Source organism: Myotis davidii, unplaced genomic scaffold, assembly GCF_000327345.1.
Source record: "Myotis davidii unplaced genomic scaffold, ASM32734v1 scaffold575, whole genome shotgun sequence".
Classification (NCBI taxonomy): domain Eukaryota; kingdom Metazoa; phylum Chordata; class Mammalia; order Chiroptera; family Vespertilionidae; genus Myotis; species Myotis davidii.
The window spans coordinates 4941470-4960472 of NW_006290306.1; the positions used below are offsets into that span (position 1 = coordinate 4941470).

At 44.6% G+C, this 19003-nt stretch overlaps 1 protein-coding gene across 1 annotated transcript in view; it reads left to right on the forward strand.

The window, feature by feature from the left end:
- Window positions 1-1005: 1005 nt before the first annotated feature.
- SGPP2 (sphingosine-1-phosphate phosphatase 2) overlaps window positions 1006-19003 on the forward strand; it is a 60572-nt gene continuing 42574 nt past the window's right edge. The window contains exon 1 of the mRNA XM_006763444.2: window positions 1006-1149. Within this exon, the coding sequence (XP_006763507.1) occupies window positions 1006-1149 (144 nt within the window). The remainder of the gene's footprint in view (window positions 1150-19003) is intronic.

Below are 19003 nucleotides of genomic sequence, written 5' to 3' on the forward strand. Positions count from 1 at the left end.
GAAGAACTGTATTAAAGGGTCGCGGCATTAGGAAGGTTGAGAACCACTGGCTTATAGGCTAGTGAAAGAGGCAAAACAATGATAATGGTTAGAACTAAGTGCAGTGAGGAGACATGGCTGGACAAGGGGCTAGCTGGTGAGTGAGAGGAGAGATGTGCCTCCCACACCACCAGGAAGCAGCTGTCATCACCACTCTACTGTTGGAGATACGGGGGCAGGCAGGACGTGACCTGGTGGTATGTGGTGGAACCTGGTCCCTGATCCAGGTCAGACTGGAGCACATACATGGGAACAGGCATCCAGCTGGGAATGGGAGGGCTACTTACTATCCACGTCTAAGTGGAGACCCCGGGTCTCACGTTGGACTCTGTATATGAGAAGAATTCAAGCTTGGTGGCATCAAGCTTATTTGAAATTTTAGGCTATAGACTTCCTTGGTGCTATGTCAGGAGCACAGCACCTGAGGATGGTCATGACTTCTTGGTCTCCACTGGCCACAAAGGGATTATTTTCAAGGCGGTGAGCTGCCCAGACTCACAGCACCAGGTTCATGTGCAGAATGCAGGGGTGGTTGAGAGATCACAGGCTCTGGACTCCAACTGCTTGGGTTTAAACACGTCCTCACTGGTGTGTAAACTTGGACGAGTTAGCTCTGTGTGGCTCCATTTCCTCACCTGCAAAGCAAGAAAAAATCCTAATACCCACCTCAGTGCCTTGCTGAGAATTGCATCTGAGACGAAGCTGGTCATGGAAGCACAGAAGCGCTCAATCAGTGCTCCCTCTGCATGTTGTTTCTCTCGTTGGCCTTAGTAGAACCTTTGCATTGTTGGGTGTTTTGTGCATGTGGCAGAGCTCGCCTCAGAAAAACATTTTTTTTTCCACGTAGAAAACTCCCGTTTACGTTTCTAAACTGGGAACAGCCTGGTGGCATGGCGAAGGATCGCGTTCCCCTGATGGCACATTTCTGAAGCACAGCATGCTCACAATTTTATCTTCCTATTCGACATGCTTTTGCAGACGGCACAATATGGAACTGGTCAGACTCCTAATTATGACAGTGGTCCAGCGCCAGAATCCAATCATCCAGTTGACAAAGAACTTGGGACAGAGAACGGTGGCCAGCTGTTCCCCATCTCCAGTGAGCAGAAAGTAAGAGGAAATGGGTTTAAGCTGCGTGAAGGATTTGGGTTATTTAGGGTAGGATTTCCTGACAGTGAAGGTTGCTGAACACTAGGACTGGATTAGAGAGAGGGGTTGTAGAATTTCCGTTTGTGGGGATTTTGCCAGCATGGTCCTGTTTGTGCGATGACTGCAGGGGCTGCCTCCCAGCTGCGCCCTCTGCCTGGTCTTTTCCCCTTTCTACCCATATGGTGCCCTCACCAAATGAGCCTTCTCTGGAAAGATGAGGAGGGAGGAGGCTGGTGGAGAGAGAGGGGAAGTGGATTCCTGGTTAACCCGTCCATTTTTATGACACGTTGAAGGCAGGCCTTGACACTCTGGGTGAGGACACATGAACCATGACCTGGCTTAGTTAACCTTGGACTGAAAAGCTCACCTGGTTCAGGGAAAAGGCAACTGTGGTAACATTGAAGGCTTGGATGGCAATGGAGAATGCATGGTTTGTCCTAAAGAAGGCAGCCCTTTCTGAGAATGAGCCCATTCTTGCCACAAGGCCTGTGGGAACGTGCGCTATTGCCAGACCTTGATTCTCAAAAGAGGGTATAAAATTTGGGGCGTTTGAAAATTCTGGCAACTAATTTTTAAAAAGCAAGTTGCATGTGGGCCAAAGTGAGTGTATGATTGTGGGTCTTAATTCAGTGTGCAGGGCGCTCTTCTGTGACTGCTCGGCCAGGTCACGTTGGCCCTGTGGTCAAGGGCCAAGTTCAAACACAGACTTGAAGCAGCAGAATTCTACTCTGTCCCAGTGTATACAAATGTTGAATCATCATGTTGTACAGCTGAAACTAATATAATGTTGTACGTCAATTTTACTTCAATAAAACAATAAATGAGAACCTCTGTGTTCATGCATTGAACCATAATAAATTACTATTTTATAGAGCAAAATGATCAAATATTGTCAATTTCATAGACTTCAATCTAAAAGTAACCTTTCACCCACTTAAGAAAAATAAGAATATAAAATGTCAGTGGTGTTTTCTCCTGCAGCATTGAACATTTTGCCTTCTCTGGGACTGAGAGGACTCACTTACCAAGGTATTGCTCCACACACAGCCTTGTATTATTTCTTAGCAAACCATGCCTGGCAGGTGGAGGTGACATCAGCAATCACCTGTAGCATCCAGGCAGCATAGAGAGTCTGTCCTTCCCAGGATTAGTGGCTTGAGATCGTCGAAGCTCTCCTAATAGTACAGTCATTTGTGGAAACTTCTTGAAGAGATCACCTTTCTCTTCTTTCTCTTTTCCTCTTTTCTTCTTTCCCATTGTTCCAGGCTGCCCGTTTCTTTCTTTTTGCTTTTAAAGCAGTCATTTTTTTATTTTTTAAATATATTTATTGATTTTTTTACAGAGAAAGGAGAAGGATAGAGAGTTAGAAACATCAATGAGAGAGAAACATCGATCAGCTGCCTCCTGCACACCTCCTACTGGGAATGTGCTTGCAACCAAGGTACATGCCCTTGACCAGAATTAAACCTGGGACCCTGCAGTCCGCAGGCCGACGCTCTATCTACTGAGCCAAACTGGTTAGGGCCAGTTTCTTTTTTTAATATGATTTTATTTGTTTATTAGTAGCCCTGGGCACAAATCTGTGCACCAGTAGCTTGCTGCCCTGCCCTCCTGTAGCTTCCCACGCACCCCCCACCCCCTTAATAGCCCTGCCCCCTCCTGTAGCTCTCCGCTTCCCACTTGTAGCTCTCTGCCCCACCCTCCAGCTGATCCATGATTCGGTCATTATGTAACGACCATTTGCATATTCTTTATTATATAGGATTTTTTAGAGAGAGAAGAAGGGAGAGGGGTAGAGAGATAGAAACATTGATAAGAGAGAAACATCATCAATGAGCTGCCTCCTGCACACCCCCTACTGGGGTCAAGCCTGCAACCCAGGCATGTGCCTTGACCTAGAATTGAACCAGTGACCTCTTGGTTCATGGGTCAGTGCTCAACCACTGAGCCATACCAGCTTGGCATAGGCTGCCATTTCTACACACAGCATTATTGGAAATCACCTGAGCATAGCTGGGGATAAAACAATTGTCATCACAGGCAGGCAGGAAGATTTCAATGTTAGCTACGTTCCATGATGACTCAATGGAAATCAAGTTGCTTACTGATGGTGCCATTCTTTTTAAAAAAGGTGTGTCAAGGAAGATGTGTCTGGCAGACCCCCATCCCCCATAGGAACCAAGAGAGGACCTCTGATGCCATGTCTCCCCTACCCCCTGACTCCCGAAGGGGAGGCAGTGCCCTCCTGTGATCATGTTAGAAGAGAAAGATATGAGAAGGATCTTACTTCTCTCTGGCCTTCCCACTGTGTCCTAGAACTCAAACTAATGGGAGTGTTTCTCCAATCAGTTCTGAGCTCTCTCTGGATAAATAGGATGACAGGATTCTTCCTTTCTTCTTTCCTTCCTTCCTTCCTTCCTCCCTTCCTTCCTTCTTTCCATCCTTTCTTCCTTCCTTCCTAACCATTTGAGGTTTACTTTATATTGATTTGTAAATATCAACCTCTTTGTGTATTTTTCATAACATAAAAAATGTATTTTGACCAAATGAGTCATGCATTTTCTCTTTCTTGATCAATTGGAATTTCAACTCCTTCCAGTTTCTTCACTTTTAGTAAGAAGTAGCAAATGGATAAAAACCATGCTAAATAGAAGGTGGGGAGCTGGAATCAGAGACTCAACGGAACAAAACTCCCCACTAAAACAGCTTTCCAGAATTAATTTTCAGAGTATCCATGAAATCAACCATCTGGGGAATGTTTTGAAGGCAGAAACATGCCCTATTAAATGATTAGTGTATTTTCTCTGGGTGACCTTAAACGAAAAAGATACATATACTGTAGTAATGTAGTCCTCACCCCACTGATGGTGTACCCTTTGAAAGTCATATGAATATTTAGAAAACACCTGTGACCATGCATGGCACTATCCAGCTACCTCTATAGTTTAATAAGTGTAAAAATATATTTTGATGAGCCCCAGGAGCCCGAGCCCTCTGCGTGGTCTGTGGCTGACTTAGAAACTGTGGAAGGACATCTGATGGGCTGAGAGGCTATACCATGGGCTGTCCCCTGACCCACAGCCACCTCCAGATACAGTTGTCCCTCCTCTTATCTGAGGGGAAGAATCCAATGCTTGCTGCTCTCCCATTGACAGAGCCTCTTAGCTGCTTTTTGCCTCTGGGTTTAGATTGATAGCGTTACAAGGACACTAAAAATAAAAGAAAAACAAATACCAAATTCTTTTAAAGAAAGGGAAGGAAGGGACAAGAATAATGAGATTGAGACATATATTTAAGAATGTATTCTCATGTCCACTGAGCACGGTGGCAGGACACGTGGAAACGTATTGCCTAGCGGTGGTTGCTTAGGACCTGCTGGGGTGGAACAAGTATCATTATTACCATCATCAACAATTTCCATTCACTCAGCATTTTCTCTAAGCCAGGCATGGTTCTAAATGCCTCATGTCCATTGACACGTGTATTTTTCACAGCTCTGTGAGGTAGGTATTTTATTTTCTGTAGCTGAGGAAACAGGCATAGAGCCAGGGCTCACAGCTAGTGGGAGGCAGCGCAAGGATTGAAACCCAAGTCTTAACCACGGGGCTCTGCTGCCTCTTTTGATTAGGGAGCCAGAGACCATTTGGTTATTTCCAAAGAGTGCCTGCATTTAGCGACCACTTTCTTTGGCACTTTCTCCATAATGAGAAAGTCCCTTTGGAACCTCCAGAAATGAGATCTCTACTACCTGGCATCTTGTTTGCCAGTGCAAATCAGGAAAATTGCTCTCTAACCTGCCAATAATCTCAAGGTAAAGAGAGGAGAACCTGCTGGTGTTTCTCTTTCTCAAAGAGACAAGGGAAAACACACAGGGGAGATCAGGGTGGGCGCTGTGCCTGTGGCCATGTCTGGTATTTTCTTTCTTTCTCTTGGGGAAATTGTCTCGAGGGAAGAAGCCCAGGCAACATGGGCTGCAGCTCTCTGCCAGGTGGAAACCTTGACACTAGGAGAACGTGGAAAAGGAAGGGGGGAGTCCAGGGCTAACATCACCACTTTGTGATACATTTTTAAAGTGGCCTCTATGAAAGGCCCTCCCAATGTAGGTGCTGTCAGGAGCCCCTGGAGCGTGAAGGCTGTTCGTTTTGTTTGCTATTAAAAATGATTCAGTTCTCTCTGCTTTACATTCGAATAAGGTCATTTGGGCTGCGCTGTGATACTTGCCAAGGTGGATTAATGGAGTTATTTCTGGATATTTGACTAATTAGACTTTATCTTTTTAAATGGAGATATAATTCATGTACTACAGAGTTTATTCTTCTAAAATACATAATGTGATGGGGTTTAGTATATTACAAAACTGAGAAGCTGTGTAGCTAGTACATCACTATCTACTTTTAGGGTTGCAAAAGTGATAGTATAATATATTATAGTGCCAACAACAGAGAGAGTAAAAGAAGGCTTGCCGAGGACTACAGAGAAAACATGAAAACTCTCCCAATTGAACATGTGCAGTAGAACTTCTGGTGAGGATGGAATTGTCCTCTGTTTGCACCATCCAAATTGGTAGCCATTAATCACATGGGCCTGCTGAGCCCGGGAAATGCGACTGGTACAACTGAGAACTGGGTTTTTATCTAATTAAATGTAAATAGCCACATATGGCTACCATATTGGGCAGAGCAGCTGTGTGGCAACTTACCAATTCAGTCTTATCTGAGATCATTTTCCCCATCTCCTTCACGGCCCCAGTTTCCAAAATGATTGAAATGTTGAAGCATGTGCTATACAAATTGTTATATTTAAATTTAATCCCCAGTACAAAGAAAAAGCTTCACATTCCCACAAGGAACCCAGATGATGGGATTGGGTGGGGGGAGACATCGGGCTGGGAGCCTCTTCTGAAATATATCTGAGCAGGAGTCAACTCGGTTGGCACCAGGCATGGGTGACATCAGTCCTCTCACAGGAGAGCAAAGGAAAGTTGTGCACTTGGCCTCTGCTTCACAGCTCACAGGAATGAAAGTGATCCTCACAGTGGAGTATTTTGGAGGGCATGAAGTAAGGTCGCTTCTGCTCAAATTGCGGGTTGTGACGACAAGAGCTGGGCCCCTGTAGCATTCTGTTACCAAATGATTAGTTATGAAGATTTCAGGAGCCATGGAAGAGTCTTTAAGATCTCATGGCTCAACTCATTAAGTTCCCTCCTCCCCAAAGTTCCACTTAAGGTGACTGTTGTTTTTTAAGTGTCCAGAGGCTTCAATTTTTTTCTTGAGGATTCGCTTTTCCATTTTCCTTCAGAAGAAAAATAGCCCAGGGGGAACCTTACATGTTATTAATGTAAAATATGCAGCCCCTTTATTCATTACTAGAGGCCCAGTGCATGAATTCATGCCTGGGTGGGGTCCCTCGGCCTGGCCAGTGATCGGGGGCCAATCAGGGCGGATCAGGGCCAGCGGAAGAGAGGAAACACAGGAGGTTGGCTGTGGGAGCACACTAACCACCAGGAGGCAGCTCCTGCATTGAACATCTGCCCCCTGGTGGTCAGTGCGTCATCATAGTGACCAGTCGACTGGTGGTAGGGGTCGCTTAGGCTTTAATATATATAGATTCTTTATTTCCTGGTTTTTCCTTTTTTATTTTTAACTGACATGTTTGGCAAATATGAGGTATAGGAAGGCAAACACATTTCAGATGCTTCTTATCTAAAAACTTTCTATACTGTTTGGGAGCCAAACTAAGTCCTTGGTATTTATTGTGCGTGAAGTTATGGAAAGACAGGATGGCCTCTAGTGAGTAATTAATATTTACCTATAAAATATAACATTAGGGAGAAGACCAAAAATATTCACTCAGTGCTTGACAAACTTAAAAGAAAAAAATTATCGATGTCTAAAACTGCAGGGTTTTAAGGCAAGTGCAGAAACGGAAACAGAGATTCCATAGGACAAAGTATTTTAAAGTTATTCATTAAGGCAACAAAGCATTAAATATATAATGTTTTGACCTTCTGACTTGACATACATATCCTTATGTGACCCAGAAAGCTAGGTTCAAGTTTAGATTTCTCAGACACCCCAAAGTCAGGTCACCAGCCTGTCACCTATTGGGGACTGAGCAAAGATCTTCCCTGGGCCTGGGCCAGCCCTGGAGCCTGAGGGGTGCACACTGGTGCCGTCATCCACACTAGGGAGGACAGACCCAGGGAAGAGACCTGCGTGGGGCCCGGATGCAGGCTGGGCATTTGGACAGGGAATGCTGGGGTCCCAGGTGCAGTGTCTGGAGAATGTTCTAGAAGACTGCACATCTTCCCTTGCTTAGTGTGGAAGCACACGGCTGGAGGAGATCAGAACGAGGTGTCTACATCATTGAATCGGGGCACGGACCCTGATGGCCTGGGTCTAAGGGTATATTTTAAGACCAGTGTCCATTTCAGTGTTTCTGTGTTGAAAGAAACTCATCAAGCCGGGACAAAAGAGCAGTCTCCTAGTGGAGCTACCCTTCACGATCGGATTCCATAGGTGTCTCTTTTGCAGTCGAACTCAGAAGTTACCAGTTTGGTGTTTCCAAGGCTCCTGAGTGCTTTTACTTATATTTTTAAGTTTTATTGAGATATAATTCACGTACCATGCAATTCACCGATTTCATTGGTTTTTAGCACATTTACAGAGTTGTGTGGCCATCACCACAATCAATTTGAGAGCATTTCCGTCACCCCAAAAAGAAACCCCTAGTCTGCTTCCTGCCTCCCTAGGTTTGCCTGTTCCCACTGGGGCTTCTGCACTTCTCCAGCAGTTTCCCCTTGCACATGTGCATGGGCCCAGAGAGAAGAGTAAAATCTTATCCAATCAAACATTCCATTCCTTTTCTCCGTGGATGTAGATTGTGCTGTGCTCAAACTTTAATGTGCGTGTGAATGTGCTTAAAATTCCCAGTGACTCCGCGGGTCTGGGGGTCTGAATTTCGAACAAGTGGTGCCCATGCTGTGGGCCCGGGGACCACACTTTAAGGACATAGGTGATGCTGAAGCCATTGCAGCCTCATTGCAGACAGTGCGTCAAGGACTTGAGATTTCAACTGGCTTAGTGTTGCAGGTTGTCATCAAAGCATAGAATGCAGGATGGGAAGGAAGTGTGTGCATGGATATGTGTAGGTGCATTTGTGTGTGTGTGCATGTGTGTTGTGTGTGTGCATTTGCATGTGCGTGCGTTTGTGTGCAGGTGCATGAGGCTGGGGGCAGGAGTTTTGCGCACATGGACTTCTGTCTATCATTCTGGAATTAGGGCTGTGAGGACCCCAAACTTCATTTCATCTTTTCTAGTCTTCAAACCTAAGTTTCCTGGCCTCATCGTCATCCGCATACGTGGGCAGTTGCCACAGGTTGTTTAACTTCCTTATCAAGGCTCTGGTTCCCTTCCTTATCAAGGCTCCAAACCCACGTTCCTCTGACCGTCTTTGACCCCTCAGGGGCATCAGTTCTGGCCACACAGCACTTTCTGGAAATTGTGTTCTATGAAAATAAATGAGAACACATTTCCCACACTCTGGTATTTTCAATGCGTTTTGTGTCCTTTGGTATAGGAACCGCGGTCCCTGTTTAGGGAGGAGGCATCTGAACTATGGGGCCCTGGGAGACAGAGCTTAGCTGAGACCGAGAGCCGGAGGGTTTGTCAGGCTGGGCCCCTGCGCAGCCTGTGGCATTCGGTCCCAGTTTGTGCATGGATTTGCTTTCTTCTGGTTTCATCAAATTGTTTTTGATTCTGTGGTTTCTTACTAAATGGCTGTATCATCAAATACCACATGGCAGAGCCAAGACCAAAACCAGAAAGCACGCTTTCTTCATCTTTCTTGATGGCCCGTGGAGACTCTCAGAGCATCCAGCCTTTATTTCAGATGTGAAATGGAGCACAGGAGGATCCTATGGTCTGCCAATGGCAAAGGCTGGTGTGTAAAACCCGCTGTGGGCATGTTGCATCCTGTTGTGGACCTCTCCTTTAGCACATCTGAAAGACAGGAAATCAATAGATTGTGAGCACACCTCTAACCATATCACTTCCTGGTCCAACAATCTCACTGGCTCCCCGTTGCCCACAGGTTAAGTCCAACCTCCTGATCACGGCCTGCAGGACTCCTCTCTCTGGCTCTGCTCTCCCTGCTAGCCTTGCTACCTACAACTCCCTTTACAAATATCTTATGCCGTAGCTGTGGACTGTGGACTGTCCCAGGAACATGTGCCTTGTTGCTTCCATCCTTCTCCTCATGCTGTTCCCTTCAGTTTAGTCTCTCTTCCTGTTACAGTGCCAGTCATTTCTCTGGATGGCTCACCTGCCTCCTCTAGGATGTCTTTGTTTTTTTGTGTGTGTTTTTAATTTTCATCTTCTTTCCATCCTCTGTGTTCCACTATAACTGGATACTTCTGACATTTTCTTATTATTTACACTGTTTAAAAAACATTAGAAATACTAGCACAACTATCCTTTGTTGAGCACATATCATTTGTGATACAGTGTAGTTTATATAAGCGATTTAATTTCATCTTTCTAATGCCTCTGCAAGGGAGCTGGTGTTCTATCCACTGCACAGGTAAGGACACACCCCCTACACAGGTAAGGGTATACCCACTGCACAGGTGTGGAAGTTCAAACTTCCCCAGAGTTGCCCTAATAGATCTGTTTGGACCCAAGGTTAGCAGACATCCAGACCCTCATAGTTTCCAAGGGTATCCATCTGTCTTAGCCAGTGGGAGCTGGAGCTGGTGAAGGAGGGCTCTGGGTCACGTACCAACCCAAGGTCTTCCACAGCCTGGGTAGACCTGGTTTTACCTTTTTGGAACACACACACACACACACACACACTTCAGCTTCAGCACAGTGCCTGTCAGGTCCGTCCCCAAGTCATTCTTTATTTCTTCAGCATTGTGTTCTGAGCGGTAACCCTGGGCACACTTAAATTGTAGCTTTGAAACTTTTGCAAAAATCTGGTAAAAAAGACTTTAGGTCCTTGGGGAAAAACAAACAAACAAGCAAACAGCAATAAGATGGAAACAGGTGGTCACAGGAAATGTTGTCAGTATGGATGTTTACTTGGTCAGGTTAAGGAGTGAGCGAGGCAGAGAGACGATCCAGGAGTGGCGCCTCCCGGAGCCCCCAGCGGGTCATGTTTGCTGTTCTGGTCTGGGATCTGCCTAGGAACTTGGGAGTGAGCAAGTGGGGCACAGTGAAGGGGGAACAAAAAGTTAAACAGTTCAGCTTGACCAAAATCATGAACTAAAATAATATTTAGGGACCTAAGGAAATACTCACCCAGTACATCTGTTTGGACCCAAGACTGGCAGACTATAAATCATACTTAAACATTTAAAATTTAGTGGCATCTCAATTTGATTAAAATACAGGCCAGCACACACACTCTCACTTATGCACAGGAAAAAGACCAGTGGATCTATTCAAAGGGGTTGAATCTCAGGGGTGGGGTCACGGGAAGTGCTGCTTTGTTTTTACATAGTGTTTGAACTCCCAAATGTTCTCGAATGAAATGTGTTCATCAGAAAAAAATACACACTAAGTATTAATCAGATAATCAGAAAAAAACAAGTACATAAAAACCCACACATTTAACACAAAAAATCAAAGGTGAAAAAGAGAACATCAACAACCAAGAACCCAACATTCATAGGCACAAAGAAACAGGGTGCCAGGGACAGGCTGGGTGGGGAGGACCATTGTTCTGACTCAGCCTGGCTCTCTTCTTAGCGTTCTTTTATGTGTATGCACACAATTTCAAAGCTTTTCCTAAGTTTATTTTGTGACTAGTGGCTTTAAACTTCCCCAGAGCTGGCCTTCAGAGGGAACTATGGCTTGAAAATATGATGGAAATGGGTGGCACTTCTAAGGCTTAGGAAGAGTGTGGAGGGAGGGAGACCTTCTCCACAAAAGGTCCTCCCCCTTCCCTCTGTCCAGCCTTCCCTGCTTGGCTCTCCCTGGATGTGTGTGTTGGAGGATTGCCTATCAAGAAAGAAAAATCATTCCCAAGTACTCTTTTCCATCTTGGATTCTTTGAGAGCTCTGAGGAGTGTAGAGCTGAATGTAAGAGGTGGAAGGGGCCTTGGGTGGGTTGACTCAGTGGATAGAGTGTCGGCCTGTGGACCAAAGGTTCCCAGGTTCGATTCCCAGATCAAGGGGGCAATCAATCAATGTGTTTCTCTCTATCTTTCCCTCTCTCTTCCAAGAGAAAGGGTAATAGGAAGGTAATTTTTTGCTTCAACTTTGTTCTCCAGGTATGCACACACCTACTAAAACGATAGTCTTGGATAAAGAAAACAACATGCTGCCCTAGCCAGTTTTGCTCAGTGGATAGAGCGTTGGCCTGTGGACTGAAGGGTCCTGGGTTTGATTCCAGGCAAGGGCACATCCCAGGTTGCAAATTCAATGGGGATATGCAGGAGGCAGCCAACCAATGATTCTCTTTCATTATTGATGTTTCTATCTTTCTCTCCCTCTCCCTTCCTCTCTGAAATCAATAAAATATATTTTTTTAAAAGAAAAAAAAAGCAACATGCCAAAAAATGCCTATTTTGCCTACATAAGTCAGGAAGATGGAAGAAGGAAAGCCTTTAGATAAACTCTTCTCAACTTCAGTGGCAAACTAGCCAGACTTGAGTTTGATTTTTGTCTGATTTCAATGTTGATTTTAAAATCTTTGTACATAAAAATGATCAAGGAAAAAACCTTATACATGCCCAAATAGTTTTCTTACTTTTTAGTGGAAGCTTTTTTAAAAGTTTAAACATTTTGTTGTTGTTGAGCTATAATTGGCCTATCTATATATATAAAAGCCAAGCTACCATAACGCCAGAACGACCGGAACGACTGGAACAACCAGAATGACCAGTTGCTTTGATGCGCACTGTGGCCCCAATAGCCCCCTCCCACCCAGATTGGACGTGGGGCAGGCCCGCTGACCTCCCGCGTCCCCTCCCCTCAGCCAGCCTGGCCCTGATTGGCCCCAATCGGGGCTGACCTGACCCCACCCATGCATGAATTCATGCACCGGGCCTCTAGTAACATTATATTAGTTTCAAGTGTTCAACATAATGATCCGATAGTTGTATATATTGCAAAACAATCACAATAAGTCGTTAACTTTTGTCACCCTGTGTAGCTATAGAATTTTTCTCTTGTGTTGAAAATTTTTACATTTACTCTTAGCAACTTTCAAATATGTAAAACAGTGTTGTACATGGTCACCATGTGGTACATTATGTCCCCATGACATTTATTTTATAACTAGGACTTGTACCTTTGGGGCCTCTTCACCCATTTGTTGGTGGTGCCTTTTAAAGCTTTGGAAAAGGGTGGTGTTTTTTTTTGTGTTTTTTTTTTTAAGGGATTTAGGGATGGATGACTTCATGCTGCTGGGTTAGAGCAGAACTGAACCAAGCCTTCCAAGTTCTGAATTCTGAGTGTGTGTGTGTGTGTGTGTGTGTGTGTTGGGGCAGGAGGTGGAATTCCTGAATTAAAACTAATAAAAACAAGTTTAAAAGACTCCTTCTTGAGCATCCTTTAGCTCTTCCAAATGTCATTTTGATAAGTTAATATAAATGAATCAGAAACATCTGCAGCAAAAATCCCCCCGAAACACACAAGGGCTTAACAATTAAATAGAAGAATGTTTCGCACAATGTGTTTCAGGTTTTAGCGGATCCAAATGTTTTGAAAAACACTTAAGTTCTTAAGACATTTTGAGAATTTAAATGACAGCTGGTTCTTCCCCCCACTTTAAAAAGAGTAATGGTTATTTCTCTCCTTTGTGTGGACTCCTGTTGCTGTTGTCCGTGGAGGAGATTCTTCTAGCAGAAGCTCTCATCTCTAGTTTCTACAAACCACTGTCCTACCCTTCCCCTGACCATTCCCAGATTCACTTTCTAAGCGGACACCATGCACTTTGGGCACAGATTTCTCCAAGTCATGACCAGGCAGTGTTTTGTCCAGTTGTAAGACTTGTTTCTAGGTTCAAGTGGAGCTTCGTCGCCACCATGGATCACTCCCGCAATTTTGAGTGAAATTTTACAATTCATCGTCCTGATTCACCCTTTCCTGATGGTGCCAGTACAAGAGTTGGCTCTTGAGGAAAAGAAAAAGAAGATGTCAGATGTCCTGAGGATGAACTGAAATCTGATGGATCGTCCGGAGGAAAACAAAGCTCCAATGTGGAAAAGGCTACAATTAGATACAGAATATAAAAGCCACACCGGGTGCAGTCCCCTCCAGCCTCCGTCTTATTCTTGGACACAGGCTGAGGGATCTCGACAAATGTCAACTGAGCAAATGAAAGTGATTGATGTGAAGTTCCCTTTCAAGCTCTTATTTGAAAAACTTGTCCTTTTATTTTATTGACTTTCAGTCTCGCCATCCTGATGTCAGTGAGCCCACAGCCTGTAATTCTATCTGGACGTGAAGATGAAAGAAGAAACCCTCGCACAGTCTCGTTCCTCGTGTTTCCCCTTCAAGGGACACTGTCAATCTTTCTTAGGCTTCCTAAGTGATCATCATTTAATTTTCTTTATAGATTGAAAAGTCTTGATTTCCTAAACTTAAACAAAAAAAATAAGAGTAGGCCCGGCTGGTGTGGCTCAGTTGGTTGAGTGTCGTCCTGTGCACCAAGAGGTTGCTGGTTTGATTCCCGGTCAGGGCCCAGGCCCAGGTTGCGGGCTCCATCCCCAGTATGGGGTGTGCAGGAGACAGCCAATCAATGTTTCTCTCCCTCTCTCTTCCCCTCTCTCTAAGATCAGTAAAAAAATAAAATAAATAAATATATATATATAAAAGAATAATTAAAAGTAATGGGAGCATATTAGTAAATAATCTGCCATCACTAAAGTGTAGCAATGAATGAATAGTCTACATAGACATGGTCCCTCAGATTTGTCCTTTTAAGTTAAAAAAAATCAAAGGCATTGCTTGATTTGTACTTAGTATGTTAACATGCTAGTTGGTGTCTTATACAACAGCTTGGAAAGAGAGATTATTTTACAAGTATCCCATCTCTGTGGTGTGTGATGGCACGTGCACTAAAGCCTAGTCTTTCCGAGAGAGGTAGCAGGACCAAAACCTCTATTGATTCTATTGGAAGAGGAATCAAGTTCCTTAGACATGCACGTTCCAATCTCTAGGCTCTAGATTAGAAATTCTGGCTGAATATAGGCAGAGTATGAGAATCAGAAAGCAAGGCAATTCCTAGTTTTAGTCCTGAATCCTGTGTCTTTGGGGATATTCCCTCCACCACGGGCTGTTTTCTCTGGGGAGACACCGGACTCCATAAATGACTGTCGTTCCGGAGCTCATCCGCTGGTAGCCCTTTCCTCCCACAATCCCAAGCACATGACGATGTTGTCTGCTGTGAAAAAAGGCCCTGGGCACGCGAGTGACAACCCTCGAGAGTTGATGAGAATGAGTGTGCAGGTTGAAAGTGTATTATTGCAGATGTACCTAAGAATGACAATTTACCAGGTTGGGTTAAACCCTTTTCAAGAAATGAGGTTTGTTTTCCTGTGTTTTTTAAGGTTCAGGAATCCTAACTAACTTGGTATTCATCATCCAGGAATTTATGCAAAACCCTCATGAATGAAGGCAAGGAGTGGGAAATGGCTTGCTTTCTGTGTCGTCAGTTGCTTGTTTGCTCCGGCTGCTATTCAGCGGGGCCTCTTTCACGTGTGTCCTTCCCTTTAGTACAGTGGTTCGCAACCTTGGCTGCACATTAAAATCACCTGGGAATCTTTTTAAAATCCTGATGTCTGGGCCTCATCCTCCAGAAATTCTGTTTCTTTGTTATGCGGTGGGGCCACAACATTAGTGTGGGTCCTTGACTTACGAGTTTAATTCATTCCAAGACCGAGCTCATTAAGGAGCTCGTTAACTCAAATTACTCTGTCAACTCAATGCAAAAAATCAGCCGAGAGACAGCTGGTATCTCAAAAAACTCGTTAGTCGTGACACTCGTAAGTCAAGGCCCCACTGTAGTAACAAAGAAACAGAATTTCCAGAGGATGAGGCCCAGAAATCAGGATTTTAAAAATATTCCCAGGTGATTCTCATGTGCAGCCAAGGTTGAGAAACACTGCTTTAGTACCTTGTGTGATCAAGGTGCTTGTCTGGGCTCTGTTCCTGCATTTGGACTATTTTAAGCTCCTCCCTGGGACTCACTAACTGTTCCCTTCTGCTTTGTCACCGTCATTTTTACCTGTTGCTTTGCTCACATTCTCTAACTCTCTTAAATTCCCATTGAGGCTTCCTCCAACACTGAGGATCAAATCAGACACCCGCTTTTGTGATAAAAAAACAAACAAACACCCTTCACTGGGGGGTTTGATCCCTGCTACTCAGCTTGCTGCCCATGGACTAAAAATTTCCAGTATAAGCATCACCTGGGAACTCAGAACTATCAGCCCTGCCTCAGGTGAACTGCATCAAAGTGTCCATTTTAACAAGAGCCAGGTGGTTCAAATGCACATTCGCATAGAGAAGCACTTTCTGGAAATCCTCACTGCTGGGGTTGTGTCACTGAGAAGTTTCTATGCCTGGCTCTGAACGGTGCTTTGAACACACCATCAACAGTGTCTGATTTAAGCTTCCCAGCATCCCAGTGTGGTATGTCCTATTGTTTACATTTTCGGGAGGGGAAACTGAGGCTCTGGGAGACTGAGGCGTTGCTGCGATTATGCAGATAGTAAGTGGTGGGGCAGCCTGGATTCGGTCTGAGACACGTTGCTTCCAGAGTCTTCGTTCCCTACCTCGGGCTCTGTGGCGTCCCTCCTCCTGGCGTCTCTGTGCTCCGGGCCAGTTCACTGGACTCACTGGCTGCTTTCTCTCCCGCCTCTGAAGCTCCTCTAAGCAAAGCCATTGTGAACGGAACACGGCTGCTTGGTGCGTTCCAGCGAAGAGCTTTGGGTCTTGGGATGGCTTTTCAGTAAGACAGTGTGTGTATAGCTGGGTCTCTATCATTGGGTTTCTCTCAGCCTGAGAATGAGCTCTCTCTCCTGCTTCCAATTAGAGAGAACTGCTTAGAGCTGCAGATGTCCTCCCGGACCTAAACTCCTCTGGCTCTGCTGAGAGTCGGGAGTATCTCAAACTTGACCTTTGGAAAAATACAGCTCTAACCTGAACAAATGGGATGAGTAATAAGACCTTGCAATGACTTTTGGAATATCTATAGCCTGTGTACTCGGGGCCAAGGGTAAATTCTAGAAGGTGGTACGTGAGGTCTGGCAGAGATGAAGGTCAGTGGTTTCCAAACTGATTACTGACCTGCTCTGAGGAGCTGTTCCAGAGGAGGACTGGGGGCTGGAGGAAGGGTAAATTCTAGGAAGGTGGTACGTGAGGTCTGGCAGAGATGAAGGTCAGTGGTTTCCAAACTGATTACTGACCTGCTCTGAGGAGCTGTTCCAGAGGAGGACTGGGGGCTGGAGGTGGCCTGGGCTGAAGTAGGGATTCCCTGGGGCCCTCCTCACTTTTAACCAGTGAGTACAGGCTTCCAGTCTTATTATTTTATCTAATGGGCCCTGAGTACCATTTTATTTAAGGGGCCTCTCCCTGCTTTCAGACATTTTGTATACCACAAAGCAACTGAATTAGTGCTACTCTGTCCTTTGCAGCTGAGGCCGCTGTAGTTCCGAAGGACCAATTGACTTCCCCAAGGTCACACATTGTTTGGGCTAAAAACAGTTTGTTTTCCTCCTCTGAAAGCTCAGCCTGCTGTCTGGGTCAGCCCTGAGCACATCAGTGGCACTGACCTGGCCGTCCTTCCTTTGCATTTGGGACTCTGGTGTGTGTTTGGAAACAAAATGCTGTTCAGGTGTTCAGAGCAGAGCCAAGTCAGAAGTTAATTATTCTCAGTGTTCTTTCTCTTCCTATGCCACGAGTCTGTAGTGCCCCCTCTCTCCTGATCGGTTTATGCATCAAAGGCAGCCTTGCAGAGAACACAGAATACCCTGGTAACGGCAAAATAGAGTAGCTCTTCTCTGACCCACGGGTTAAGTTACTGGAAACCCCACTTTAGAAGAATGCATTTGAGGAACTTATGACCAAAAAAGCAGGATGGCATTAGGAGACTTTTTCCCTTCCCCCACCCCCCCAAAAAATAGAGACCTGAGAGATTGTAAAAAGCACATCTAAAGATAGTACTTGGAACACTAGAGCAGTTTGCTGTCATCACTGAGGGTCTTTTCAATTATTTACTAGGATTAAGATATTGAACTTGGCCTCAGGTAAATCTCTAGGGTAAGGGATATGGTTGTCACTGAGTACTTATGATGTCAATAGCACTTGAAAAACCATGAAATGACATGAGAGAGGGGTTTGACCCTTGTCAGAGTTTGGCAAAAAGATCTTGTAAAGTTTCAGTGCAGGACAGATTACCAGGTGTACCTGGTAGCTGGCAGGTTAAAGTAATCTTTATGCTGAGAGGGCTCTTCGCGGGGTTTACCTGAAGGTCAGGCCCATTGCATGTACATTTATAAAATGGAACTGGCAGAGACTAGTCCTCAGAGAGATGATAGAGGAGTTTTTCACTTAGTTATTTGTTCACAGTTCCTTGTCCCTGTTTTGCAAATCCAGTAATAACATTATCTTGGCAGAGAAATGAAACTACACACTTCCTTATTTCATTCATTTTGAAGACTCTGATCTCTCCTGTTTACGGTGGATCTATTGCCATTCTCTCTCATTTGAATTCACTTAGAAGCTAAAGTTCATCCTAAGAGAGATGAACTTGTAGCTTGCAGTGCGTGCTCGCCCCTGAATAGTAACTTTCTCCAAGGTAGTACCATGCATTGCTCAGTTTGAGGCTGAATTCTTGAACTTTCTGTGACTGGTGGAGATGAATCCAGATACACCTCTGGAGCTGAGAGCAGTGGCAGCTTCCCCTGAGTCCCAGGGCTCTGTGGGGGAGGTAGAGATCCTGGAATAAAATCAGGAACCTCTTAGAGAAAGGAATGTATACTTGATAGGCAGCCAACAGCGTCAAGTATGGTTATATCCTTTCAATTTCCAAGGTCATCTTTTTAGTTTATTTTATTCCTTAAGTATATCATATACTCTTGGCCCTTTTCAAGGCTTCAAACACAACATTGGTCCTTTAAAATTTAACTGCCCCAAATTATTATACAGTTTAGCTCTCTCCCTCCCTCCCAGCAGAGAAGAGCTCCTTAAACCCAGGGGTCATGCTTGACTCATCTGAATCTTCGCACCCAGCACAGGTTCTAGGCCAGTGGTTCTCAACCCTCTGGCCCTTTAAATACAGTTCCTCATGTTGTGACCCAACCATAAAATTATTTTCGTTGCTACTTCATAACTGTAATGTTGCTACTGTTATGAATCATAATACAAATATCTGATATGCAGGATGGTCTTAGGCGACCCCTGTGAAAGGGTCGTTCGACCCCCAAAGGGGTCGCGACCCACAGGTTGAGAACTGCTGTTCTCAGCCATCATAGGTACAGAATGAGTATGTGCAGAACAAATACAGATAACTTATTCTCTGAATTACCCCAGGATTCAAAAACCTCAGAATTTGTATAAAACAAAACAGAAAATTCAGACCTACAAGGGTGTTGACATAGTTGCCCCTGTGGTTGGGTTGCCTCTTTTCCTCCCCATTGGTGTTTTTTGTTGATTTTATAAAGTCTATGACTACTATAAATAGCATGTTTTATTTCTTAGCTCATCACTAATAAACCATAATTTAAAGGTGTTCACCATATTTTGAATAGATTGCTTATTCCTGTTTTAACCCCCTTAAGTCTTTTTTTTTCCTGCCTACTCCA